This window comes from Nycticebus coucang, chromosome 24 (assembly GCF_027406575.1).
Source record: "Nycticebus coucang isolate mNycCou1 chromosome 24, mNycCou1.pri, whole genome shotgun sequence".
Classification (NCBI taxonomy): Eukaryota; Metazoa; Chordata; class Mammalia; order Primates; family Lorisidae; genus Nycticebus; species Nycticebus coucang.
This window is the reverse complement of record NC_069803.1, coordinates 25959599-25972408: the sequence shown is the minus strand read 5'-3', so window position 1 is coordinate 25972408 and position 12810 is coordinate 25959599. Positions and strand designations below refer to the sequence as shown.

General features: G+C 38.5%; 1 protein-coding gene across 5 annotated transcripts in view; it reads right to left on the bottom strand.

Annotated features, from left to right (window-relative positions):
- The window catches only part of PPP2R2A (protein phosphatase 2 regulatory subunit Balpha), an 85870-nt gene that overhangs the window by 23806 nt on the left and 49254 nt on the right, over nucleotides 1–12810 (bottom strand). For all 5 annotated transcript variants that reach the window (XM_053578388.1, XM_053578389.1, XM_053578392.1 and 2 more), the window contains one exon: nucleotides 4421–4586. In XM_053578388.1, coding sequence (XP_053434363.1) covers nucleotides 4421–4586 — 166 coding nt within the window. The remainder of the gene's footprint in view (nucleotides 1–4420; nucleotides 4587–12810) is intronic.

Genomic DNA, 12810 nt, shown 5'->3' with positions numbered 1-12810 from the left:
CAGGCAAGAGAAGGAACTAAAGGGCATCCAAATGGAAGAAGAGGTCAAACTCTCGCTTTTTGCTGACGACATGATCTTATACTTGGAGAACCCCAAAGACTCAACCACTAGACTCCTGGAAGTGATCAAAAAATATAGTAATGTCTCAGAATATAAAATCAATGTCCACAAATCAGTAGCCTTTGTCTATACCAATAACAGCGAAGCTGAGAAGCTAATCAAGGACACAATTCCCTTCACAGTAGCTTCCAAAAAATGAAATACCTAGGAATATACCTAACAAAAGAGGTGAAGGACCTCTACAAAGAAAACTATGAAACCCTAAGAAAAGTAATAGCAGAAGAAATTAACAAATAATTTAAAAATAAATAAATTTAAAAAAAAAAAGAAAAGAAATTAACAAATGGAAGAACATACCATACTCATGGCTGGGAAGAATCAACACTGTCAAAAAGTCTATACCTCCCAAAGCAACCTACAGATTCAATGCATCCCCCATAAAAATACTTTCAGTGTACTTTTCAAGATTTGGAAAAAATAATTCTTTGTTTTGTATAGAACCAGAAAAACCCTGTATAGCCAAGATAATTCTTAGTAATAAAAACAAAGCCGGAGGTATCATCCCTACGAGACTTTTGGCTATATAAGGCCAAAAGACTGTAAGGCCACAGTGATCAGAACAGCGTGGTACTGGCACAAAAATAAAGACACTGACATTTGGAACCCAATACGAAACAGGACATGAAACTGACATCTTGATAAACAAAACAAGAACATACACTGGGGAAAAGAATCCCTATTCAATAAATGGTGTTGGGAGAACTGCATAACTGGACTCACATCTCTCACCACTTACAAAAATTGATTCAAGATGGATAAAAGATTTAAATCTAAGGCATGAAACAATAAAAATCCTCAAAGGAAGTATGGTGAAAACACTTGAAGATATCAGCATGGGGTAAGATTTTATGAAGACTACTTCCGTGGTAATTGCAATGACAAAAATAAACAAATGGGACTTAATTAAACTGAAAAGCTTCTGTACAGCTAAGGAGGCAACAACCAAAGCAGACAATCTTCAGAATGGGAAACGATATTTGCAAAGCGTCACAGTAATGGAGAAGCAACAATCCAACGTGCTCAATCCAGCATGAAGGCAATGTGCAGCTAATGGCACACTCTTGGGGGTGGGGCACAATTATAAGAGGGACCTTAACAAATGCAATTTGTGTAACCTAATTCTTTGCACCCTCAATGAATCCAAAACATTAAAAAAAAAAAAAAAAAAACTCAGGGCGGCGCCTGTGGCTCAGCGGGTAGGGCGCCAGCCCCATATACCAAGCGTGGCGGGTTCGAACCCAGCCCCGGCCAAACTGCAACAAAAAAAAATAGCTGGGCGTTGTGGCGGGCGCCTGTGGTCCCAGCTACTCGGGAGGCTGAGGCAGGAGAATTGCCTGGGCCCTGGAGTTGGAGATTGCTGTGAGCTGTGTGATGCCACGGCACTCTACCGAGGGTGATAAGGTGAGACTCTGTCTCTACAAAAAAAAAAAAAAACCTCACAAAATAACACACAGACATTACCTAGATTTAGCAGATGTCGACATTTTCCCTAAATCGCTTTCTCTTTTTAAATAAAGCTTTTCAGACCTTGCTTACATCCTGTCCCTGTTCCATCCTTTCCCCTATTCCATCATATGCAGGTATAACAGTTTGTAAAATTCCCATTCCTGCTTTAGTCTTTTCCACATTGGACCCATTTTTTTTTCCTTGAGACAAGAGTCTTACTATGTCGCCCTCAGTAGAGTGCTGTGCCGTGGAGTCACAGCTCATAGCAACCTCCTCTTGAGCTCAAGTGATTCTCTTGCCTTAGACTCCCAAGTAGCTGGGACTACAGGCGCCCACCACAATGCCTGGCTATTTTTTTGTTGCAGTTTAGTTGGCTGGGGGGTGGGTTCGAACCCACCACCTTCAGTGTATGTGGTTGGTGCTACAGACACCGAGCCTCGGCTATTTTTTGGTTGTAGTTGTCACTGTTGCTTGGCAGGCCCAGACAGGATGCGTACCCACCAGCTTTGGTGTATGTTGCTGGCGCCCTAGCCGCTGAGCTATAGGCGCAGAGCCGACATTGGACCCATTTTTAAATACTATTTTTAGCACATAAGAAAATGCAGCACCAGTTGTATTTTTATTTAGTATTCACTAACAACAAGACAGGAACCTACAGTGCATTCCGTAGTGTCTTTAAATAATTTGTGTAACTAATCAATTTTTCTAATTTATGTACTGAAGATATTTAAGAGACATGATTGACACAGATAAAAACTATGTATATTCATCATGTACCCCTGACCAAACCACTGAATTCCAGTGGTCTCTCCTTCCACTGCTTTTGTGGTGTTTAGTGTCTACAAAAGCTCCTCTCGTGTTTACATGTTGCCCCAGGAGTGCATGCAAGCCTCTATGGAAGGCATATATGGATATAAACAGAACTGAAACATAGTTAAGATTTAATCCCTATGTGAGATGCAAGTAGCTTTCAAATAACATCATGGAGGCGGGGAAAGAGAAGGACCTAAGAAACCAACTGGTCATGAACTACGAATTACTGAAACTGGGCGCAAAGTATGCGAGGCTTCATTACAATGTTCTCTTTACCCCAGCCCACATTTTAAAATAATGTCCCTTTACAAAATTAAACCCATCTGTCATACAATAAATAAAGTGCCAGAAAATATTTCAGTATATGAAGTGATTAACAAAAGAATTCCTAAAGGGCGGCGCCTGTGGCTCAAGGAGTAGGGCGCTGGTCCCATATGCCGGAGGTGGTGGGTTCAAACCCAGCCCCGGCCAAAAAAAAAAAAAAAAGAATTCCTTAAAGTAGTAAGTATATGAACGGTATAATTTTTATGTATTATTCGATTTTTAAGAAAAGAGCAGTGTCTCAAAGTAACAGTTTACTATATAAATTAAAACTGACCTAAGGTTAGAAGTCAACACATGACAGAAGTAAAAACGGTTCCTCCTCCTATGATGCTGTGAGTTAAACAGTTTAAATAGGTTTTAGGTCATTATTTCTCTTTCTTTTAATGAGAAAAGGGGAATATAATTTATTGTGAAAAGAGAAGAGGCAGAGGGCACAAATTTTGATGGCTTGGTTGGGGGGAGCTTTGTTGATGAGAAAAAGGGGTACCTAGGAGGAACCAAGCACTTCTGGCATCAGGGAATGTGGCATCATTGGTAAGGCCGAGGTACTAGAATGTGCTTATATTAACAGGAGGTAAGAAAATATGAGAGGTTTACCACAACTATTGTGCCAACCTCAAAAAAGTATTAATGATAGATTTTTATACACTACAGCTACTCAGAACCTCAAGTATACCCTCGATCACAAATTATTTTCTTTAGACTCAAGACTCCCAACTCACAGTAAAAAATTTAAAAGAGGCACCTGTGGCTCAGTCGGTAAGACGCCGGCCCCATATACCGAGGGTGGCGGGTTCAGACCCAGCCCCGGCCAAACTGCAAAATAGCCGGGCGTTGTGGCGGGCGCCTGTAGTCCCAGCTACTCGGGAGGCTGAGGCAAGAGAATCGCTTAAGCCCAGGAGTTGGAGGTTGCTGTGAGCTGTGTGAGGCCACGGCACTCTACCGAGGGCCATAAAGTCAGACTCTGTCTCTACAAAAAAAAATTTAAAAGAGGGAGGCGCCTGTGGCTCAAAGGAGTAGGGCACCAGCCCCATATGCCGGAGGTGGCGGGTTCAAACCCAGCCCTGGCTAAAAACTGAAAGAAAAAAAAATTTAAAAGAACAAAATGAAATCACCCAATTCCTCACTTGTTCTAAAGGAGTCATTACACAATTTTAATCCTCACTTAGTAACTTCCCCCGGGCAAGTGAATCTTCTTCCAACCAAGTTTCTTGCATGGAGCAAGAAGAGTGCCCCTCCTACAGAGTACCCAGAGTGCAGAACATCTTCTAACAAGAGCGTTTTGTATTTATAGTTTGAAATACTCTGTGTAGCGTTTAAGTAAATTTAACAAGGAGAAGGAAAGGAAATGAACATTTGCACTTGTCATGTATGTTAGAAGCTACTGCATTTACTATTCAAAGTACTTTAATGCAGACACGACTATTACCAGTTTACCGGTAAGAAGTGGCAGAAAAGCCAGGTGACCTGACTCCAATGGTGTAAGCAAGCCCGTTCTTTTCACTATGAACGGGGGGTGCTGAGCAAAAAATTGGTACCTGAAAATCTTCTAGATGATCCAAAAACTATAACTGAACAATTAAAAAAAGAGAAAGAAGTAGAATTTACATTCTGAATTGGGAAGAAAAATTTCCTTTTCAGAGAATTCTTAACAATGATTCCTCTGAAAAGAAGAGAGTAGACACGTGCACAGCGGCACAGGGAAGAGCGCACTTACCATTGGTAGACAACAAAAACTGAGCAGCATTTTTCTGGGGTAACCACCTAATTTTGTTGATCTTTTCTTCTATTTCTAAACTTTTCAAGTAGTCAAACTCTGGTTCATGGCTCTGGAAGGTGCTGTAAACATTATATTCTCCTCTGCTATGAGACTGGATTTTGTTCTAAAATGGAAACAAAAATATTTGGACCATTGTTGAAAGATTATTTCAAAATAACTGAACCATGTAATCAATTCCAACAGACCCTGCAAATTCTAGATAGCTCATTAGCTGTATCTTCTATACAATTATATCCTTCATATTTAAAGGCCTTCAAGGAATAAATTAGCTTAAAGGGAAAAGAGAGCTAAGTAAAGCTCAAAAAATAAGCTCAACTCATTAGTAATATAGTGTCATTAAAATATGGGGACAATTTAATTATTAATTTACAATTATATCTTTCATACCATGACAGCCCCATTGATAGAAAAAACTCTGAGCATCCATATTAAGGGAGTTTACCTAAGAAGGAAAAATTAAAGCTTGCTCAGAAAGACATGGCTGAGGCGTAGCTCCTTCTCAGCCCACTTTGGAGTCAATTGTTATTTAATATGACATTATCTTCCCTTCCCTTTGCATACTTGTCTTTCTGTTATTTCACTGCTGAAAAACTCAATACAGAAGAGCTCCCATGATGAAGTGACACCATTTGACTCCCACCTACCACCCCAAGACTAGTCCTACAGAAAACTGTTACTTATGACATAAGTTCATATTCAGCAACACCCAGCAATATCTCCATGCACCCCCACTAACTGCTTACCCTCCTTAACTCAGCTTTCTTATAGGCCATGTACACATTGATGATTAATTTCATTTAGTATCAGTTTAAAAGAATACAATTTAAGCTATTGGATAAAGAGACTACTTGTAAAGTATTTCAGTTAACACTAACACCTCTGCAAAACTGAGAATTATAATCATGTCCATCTTTTAATCTATCATCATATGATTTAAAACACTTTCATCAAAACCTCAGGAAGTCTAGTTCCAAAAAGAACCTACAGAAAAATATGTAGTATAAATAAAAAAATAGAATTCAATATTGTTGATGGACAACTATTTTAAGTAAAAGTGAGTTATCCAGTGAAACATTTAGGATTACTTGACAATAAAAATAGCCCATTATTATTCTCCATATCAAAAAGAAATTTTTGGCCTGGCACAGTGGCTCACGCCTGCAATCCTAGCACTCTGGGAGGCTGAGGTAGGTGGCCTGCTTGAGCTCAGGAGTTTGAGACCAGCCTGAGCAAAAAGGAGACCCTATCTCCACTAAAAATAGAAAAACTGAGGCAAGAGGATCGTCTGAGCCCAAGACTTGGAGGTTGCTGTAACCTATGGCGCCATGGCATACCCAGGGGGATAGCTTGGAACTGTCTCGAAAAACAAACAAACAAAAAAAACCTTGAATTACCTTGAAAGCATGAATTTAGATTGTTTTTTTCCAGTTATATTTGACCCAGAATATTTTAACCCTTTGACAACAGTATCAATTATTAGAGAGTAGGTCTGCCAAAGCTAAGAATGCAGAGTATACCACAAAACTTAAAATCTACATTAGGGGCCTAGTCCCTGTAGCTCAGCAGCTAGGGCACCAGCCACATACGCCAGAGCTGGCAGGTTCAAACCCAGCCTGGGCCTGCCAACCAACAGTGACACTAATGACAACTACAACCAAAAAATAGTGGGCGCTGTGCCAGGTGCTTGTGGTCCCAGCAGCTTGGGAGGCTGAGGCAAGAAAATCACTTAAGCCCAAGAATTTGAGGTTGCTCTGAGCTGTTACACCACAGCACTCTACCAAGAGCAACATAGTGAGACTCAGTCTCAAAAAAAAAAAAAAAAGAAAGAAAGAAAAGAAAAAAAATCTATATTGGGTATATTTACAGGGGCTAAAAATCAAACTTAAGAGTCTGGGTCTCATTACCATACTCATAACACCAAATTATATAACCAAATCCATTAAATACAGATACTCAAATATCACTTTATAAACCTTCCTCCTAAAATTACTCACCCAGAGTCACAAGGTTTTTCAAGAAAACTCAATACACTAAATAGCAATTCAATTTTTATTTTTGTCTTTTTTTAGAGACAGGGTCTCACTCTGTCATGCAGACTAGAAGAAGTACAGTGTGCTATCATGACTCAGTATAACCATGAACTCCAGGGTTTAAGTGATGCTCCAACTTTAGGCTCTGGAGTAGTTGGGACAACAGGCATGCACCACCACCTCCAGCTAACTTTTTAACTTTTTGTAGAGAAGGGTCTATGTTGCCCAGGCTATTTTGGACCTCCTGGCCTCAATCAATCCTCCTATCTCAGCCTCCCAAAGTGCTGGGATTACTGGCACGAGCCTCTATACTTGGCCTTGATTTTTATCAATGTTACATTTTCAACTTTGGTTTTTCATGTAATATTTAAACAAAAGACTATATACACTAGGTCCGAGTAGAATAAAGATCTAATATTAATAGCACAGTGTCCTCACCTTTTACACACTTGTGCATGTAAAAACTTTAGTGAAAAGTAGAAACCGATTAAGGTCCACACAGTTAAGGTGAGCAATGTAAAGAGACAAGGCCAAGTCACACACCACATTTGATTAGTAAAGAAAAAGACAAACCCATGAAAACATTTTCTGAAAGAGATCAGGAATATCATCCTGAAGACTCAAGAATAACAACATGGGTCTAGACATGATCTCTTACATGATCCAAAACCAAAATCATCGTGGTTTTTGGCAGTCTCCATGGCCTTCAAAAAGCACCATCTCTTTGCAATAGGAAAAAGTTATATCATACTTTTTAGATGTACTTAGAAAATTGTGCCTAAAAAGAGATGCCAGACTGAGTGTATGCATTTGTCTCCCCTCTCCTGAAGCCCTGAAATGCCACTAAAATTACAATAAAGGAATTTTTAAAAATAAGTCCATGGGGGTGGCGCCTGTGGCTCAAGGAGTAGGGCGCCGGTCCCATATGCCAGAGGTGGCGGGTTCAAACCTAGCCCCGGCCCAAAAAAAAAAAAAAAAGAAACATAAAAGTAAGTCCATGGGACAAAGAATAATGGCAGAGAAGATAGCAGCAGCAGTAACAAACAGCAGAGGCTACAAAACATACATACATATGCCCGGGAACCCGAAACACTACAGAGAACAGAGTCTTCAGCTGTAGCGGAACTTTTCCTAACATTTGGGGGGTGGGGGTGGGGAGTATTTAGATTATGGCCATGACAGCACTGTTCTCTTCAGGAACCAAGGACAGTGAACAGCTCTAAACACACAAAAAACCCCACAATCTCATGTCCTCAACACTGTGCCACTCAAATAAGAACGCATCAAGGAAGGCTTTTTTTTTTTTTGGTTTTGCTTTAAAACCTCCCCTACAGTCACAACAGAATTTTGAAACATCTTTGAATGCCTCGTATGTGGGTCTATTTGCACTGTCTTCTCCCTTCCCTCTTTTTTCTTACCTTGGCTTTATGATCGCTAAGAGAATCTATACTCTTTACCACACAATCTGTTTGTGTGAAATTTTTTGTAACAAATTTAGAATTGCTTTATCCTCAATGCCTACAATAGTGCTTTGAAATGTTTGAAAGACTTTCAAAGTAGAATTCAGCACAAGGTATGCAACATACCTGACATACGTTAAAACACAAAAACATGAACTACAAATTTTCAGCACAGGTGCAAACAGAATTCACAAGTAGATAAAGGATACTATATCACTATCAGGTTTTAAAACAAAGTAATAATAAAGACAACGTGATATTGGCACAAGGATAGACAAATATACTAATGAAACAGAACAGAAATAGGCCCAGAGGTAGTCCTACGTGACAGCAAAGGTGGTTTTGCTGTAAATGGTCTTTTCACTAAATATTATCATGTTAATTGACTACTTGTTGTAAATAACATGAAACTGGACCCTTACCTCAAATCACTGTTAACTGATTCCAGATCAATCAGAGTAAAAATGCAAATGCACAACTAACCTTTAAGGCAACACTGTCCAACACAACTTTTTTTCAATGACGGGAACATCTACTTCAGTGCTGCCTAATATGGCTGCCACGAGCCACATGTTAAGCACCTAAATTGAGGCTACTGTGACTATTTTTAGAGATGGGGGGGGTCTCGCTCTAGCTCAGGCTGGTCTCAAACTTTGTGAGCTCAGGCGATGCACCCGCCTGGGCCTCCCAGAGTGCTGGGATTACAGATATGAGCCACTGCGTCCAGCGAAGGAAGATATTTTTATTATCTTTTAGAACTGCATTGTACGGTACATCACCACTAGATTCATGTGGGAATTGAGTCCAGACACTCTCCCTCTTTGCAAAACCCTATTGGTCCCTATACCTATCTCATGGCCCTTGAATAAAAGTCTGCCTTACCACCTTGAGATAAATGAATAAGTAAATACATTTAGATTAACTAAAACTAAATAAAATTGAAAAATCACTTAGTCGTGGTATGCTGAGGCAAGAGAATCGCTTAAGCACAGGAGTCTAAGGTTGCCATGAGCTATGCTCAATGTGTACTCTACCAAGGATGACTCTGTCTCAAAAAAAAAAAAAAAAATCTTCCTGGACCCTAGAGTGAAAAAGTATTTTTTACATAGGATAGCAATTCTAAGAAAAACACCGAACAATTATACTGTATAAATATTAATAACTGCTATTTCTACCACTCAGGCCAGTCACAGAATGGAAGATACTTCCAACAAAATGATCAGAGCTAGTCTTTAACTTGTAACTGACAAAGGTTCATATGCAAAACGTGTAAAGGAAAGCCTACAAATTGGTAAGAAAAATGACAGACAACCTAAAAGAAAGAGATTTTAAAAGGTACTTCACAAAAGATATCCCAGTAGCCATAAACACATAAAATGCTCCACTTCAAGGTTAATCGAGAAAGTACAAATTAACACCGTAATAAAATACACTCCCTCACACCCCCAACATGGTTGAAATTTTAAGACCGGTAACAGAAAGCATTGGCAAAGGCCAGGTACGGTGGTTCATGCCTAAAATCCTAGCAGTAGGGAGGCTGAGGTAGGTGGACCGCTTGAGCTCGAGGAGCTCGAGAAGTTTGAGGCCAACCCGAGCCTGATTAAAGCGTATCTCTACTAAAGCGTATCTTTTTACTATCTCTACTAAAAAAAAAAAAAAAAAAAATTACCCAGGCACTGTTGGTGAGCACCTGTAGTAGTCTCAGCTACCAGGGAAGCTGAGGCATGAAGTTTGCTTAAGCCGAAAGAGTTTGAGGTTGCTGTGAGAGTCTGTCTCAAAAAAGAAGGAAGGGGCGAGAGGGAAACAGGGAGGGAGAAAGGGAAGGAGGATTGACAAAGATGTGCCAACAGACAGAAAATGCCTTACTGCTTATGGGAATAAAAATTGGCAGGGCAAAATGAGATAACCAGCAATTCCAAGTTGAAGCATAACTTAATGAAAAATCAATGTGTGCAAAGGTATATAAGCAACTCAATGCATGAACCTACATGTCCATCAAGTAAATTACAACATACACATATAGTCAATTGAATTCATACTACAAAGTGTTTCTCAACCATTTTAACCTATGTACAATGCTCTCTACTGTTACCGTCTGCTGATCCTTCTAAGCTACACATTTATTAAACTTATCTCCTAGATTATTATTATATAAAACTAGGTATGTTCTTCCTAGCCACACAATGCTCCTTTCTGCTGAAATGGTTTGAATAATTTCTTCATCTCTTCCTGATCATGGGGCAGTATTTCAACCTGAGAAAACATTGAAAGTATATAAAACTAAATGTTACAAAATGGTAGATACATGATTGTAATTTTGCAAAAAAACAAAAACAAAAAACCCCTATGATGAAATGATTTGAAATTTTACTTTATTCTTTGTGAAAATGATATACATATTTCATGTTCATATTACAATAAACATACAAAGAGTAGTTACAAGTTAAAGACTAACTCTTGAAAGAACTTCACTTGCCACCCTACAACAGTTTTTCTAAATGTAAATAACTGCAGGTGTTTTTACAAGTTGGGTATCCTTATCTGAAATTGAGACCAGAAATGTTTCAGATTTTTTTTTAGATTTTTAAATACTGTATTTAAATATATGTAGTGAGATATCTTGGGGACAGGACCCAAAATCTAAGCATGAAATTCATTTGCTTCCCCTGTACAAAGATAATTTTGTACAATTTTAAAAATAATTTTATGCATGTAACAGTTTTGACTGTGACCTGTCACATGAGGTAGGTATGGTGTCTTGTCAGCATTCAAAAAGTTCTAAAATTTGGAGCATTTCAGATGTTGAGTTAGGGATGCTCAATGTGTACTAATTTCCTTATTCCTTAAATGAAACTCTGCAAAAGCATAATTAGTATCTACTTTGCTTGAGCAAAGTTAAGAAAAAGTTTAAGGAACAAAATAAGAAAAAGTTTAGAAGGTACAATATTAAATGTATAATAACCAAAAATAAGTGAATGGATTTTAAGCCTCCAAATAGAATACTACCAAAAAATTTTGTTTATTAATATTCCTTTAATCTTATATTTGTTACAGGCAATCATTTGTTTTATATTTTGGAGTAGCACAGAAGTATTTAAAAAGTCTTAAGAATATCTTTTAAACGGCCATTCAGGGACAGTGAAGGTAAAGGTACAAAACAGAATCAATTCATGTCTAATAACTATTATCACTGCATTCAGAAAACATGGAGAACTTTCTAGAATACAGCAAAATAGAAGTCATCCAATAAAATAAACAGAAAAAAGAAACCTCAAGCTTTCTCTGAACTGATGACAATAATGGTTGTGGATACGTTAAGTTTTCACAATACCTTATTAATTGTATTCAATACGTCAATATTCATTAAGTGTCTATTATGTACTATATGAAGCAATAAGCAATTTACTACTTTTTCCATGAACACTTGGGGGAAAGGAATGAGTGATATGTGAATTAGAAGCATTTGAATCACAATTTCCTATCCACAAAACTACAATATAATGGGAAAGACACCTGGTTGAAACAATCAGAAAGTCAAATCAAGCAGCATTACTCTTTACCGCTAAAATTCAAATAAAATCAAGATAAAAATGTGAGATACAATTAATATTACGCTTTAAAATCTAAAAAAAAAATTTGGGGGGGGGGGGAGGCTCGAGTCTCACTATGTCACCCTCAGTAGAATGCCACGGTGTCACATCTCACAGCAACCTCAAACTCTTGAGCTTAAGCGATTCTCTTGCCTCAGCCTCCCAAGTAGCTGGGACTCAGGTGCTCACCACAACGCCAGCCTATTTTCTTGATGTAATTGTAACTGTTGTTTAGCAAGCCTGGGCCAGGTTCAAATCCAGCTGCCTCAGTGTTTGTGGCTGGTGCCCTAAACATTGAGCATAGGCGCTGACTCAAGTTTCTAGTTTTAATAAGAACGTAAGTAATGTTCAAATCTAAATTTCTCTTCCAGACAGAGATCAAGCCCAATCAATCCACATTATAGGCAGTCCCCAAGTTACAAACATCTGACTAATAATACAACTTGCACTTACAGAAGCTAATAAAGGTAACAGGTAAAATGCACCTGTTGCAACTTACATACCCGAATTCAACTTAAGAACCAATCTATAGAACTTATCTCATTTGTAACGTGGGGAATGGCTGCACATCATTTAGAAAATAGCATGATGCAGATAAATGGACAGTGGCCTAGAATTCAAGTGATTTCATACTCTTCTCTGTGTCTCAGTTAGAAAAGTAACAAAAATAAAGATCAGACCAGATGCTCTTCCATGCCCTTTCCTTTATTAACATTCTAACAAAATAGATAACCACCCCCCTCCCAATGAATTTACTGAAGGTGAAATTCACTAGAAAATTCCCCTTTGCAAAGGTGTAAGGAACATACTCCTTAATAACTAGAGACGTTCTGATCAAGTATTTACTTTTACAGAGTATATAGATTTGAGAAAGAATCCAATTTCGATAAATTTCAAAACCCGTCTACACAACTCAATCACAAGCTATAACAAATAATTAACCAGATTAGTAGTACAACATCCTTGAATAAGATATTAAAAAATATATACCAAAGTCTAGATAAAACTGTATGGGTGATAGTTTTGTCTGGTAAAGGTACATTATTTTTTCTTGAGACAGAGTCTCACTATGTCACCCCTGGTAGAGTGCCGTGATATCACAGCTCACAGCAACCTCTAACTCTTGGGCTTAAGTGATTCTCTTGCCTCAGCCTCCCAAGTAGCGGGAACTAGAGACGCCCACCACAATGCTCATGAGGGTGCTCAATTCAACAAACATGCCATTAGAAAAACAGGACAGGAAACAA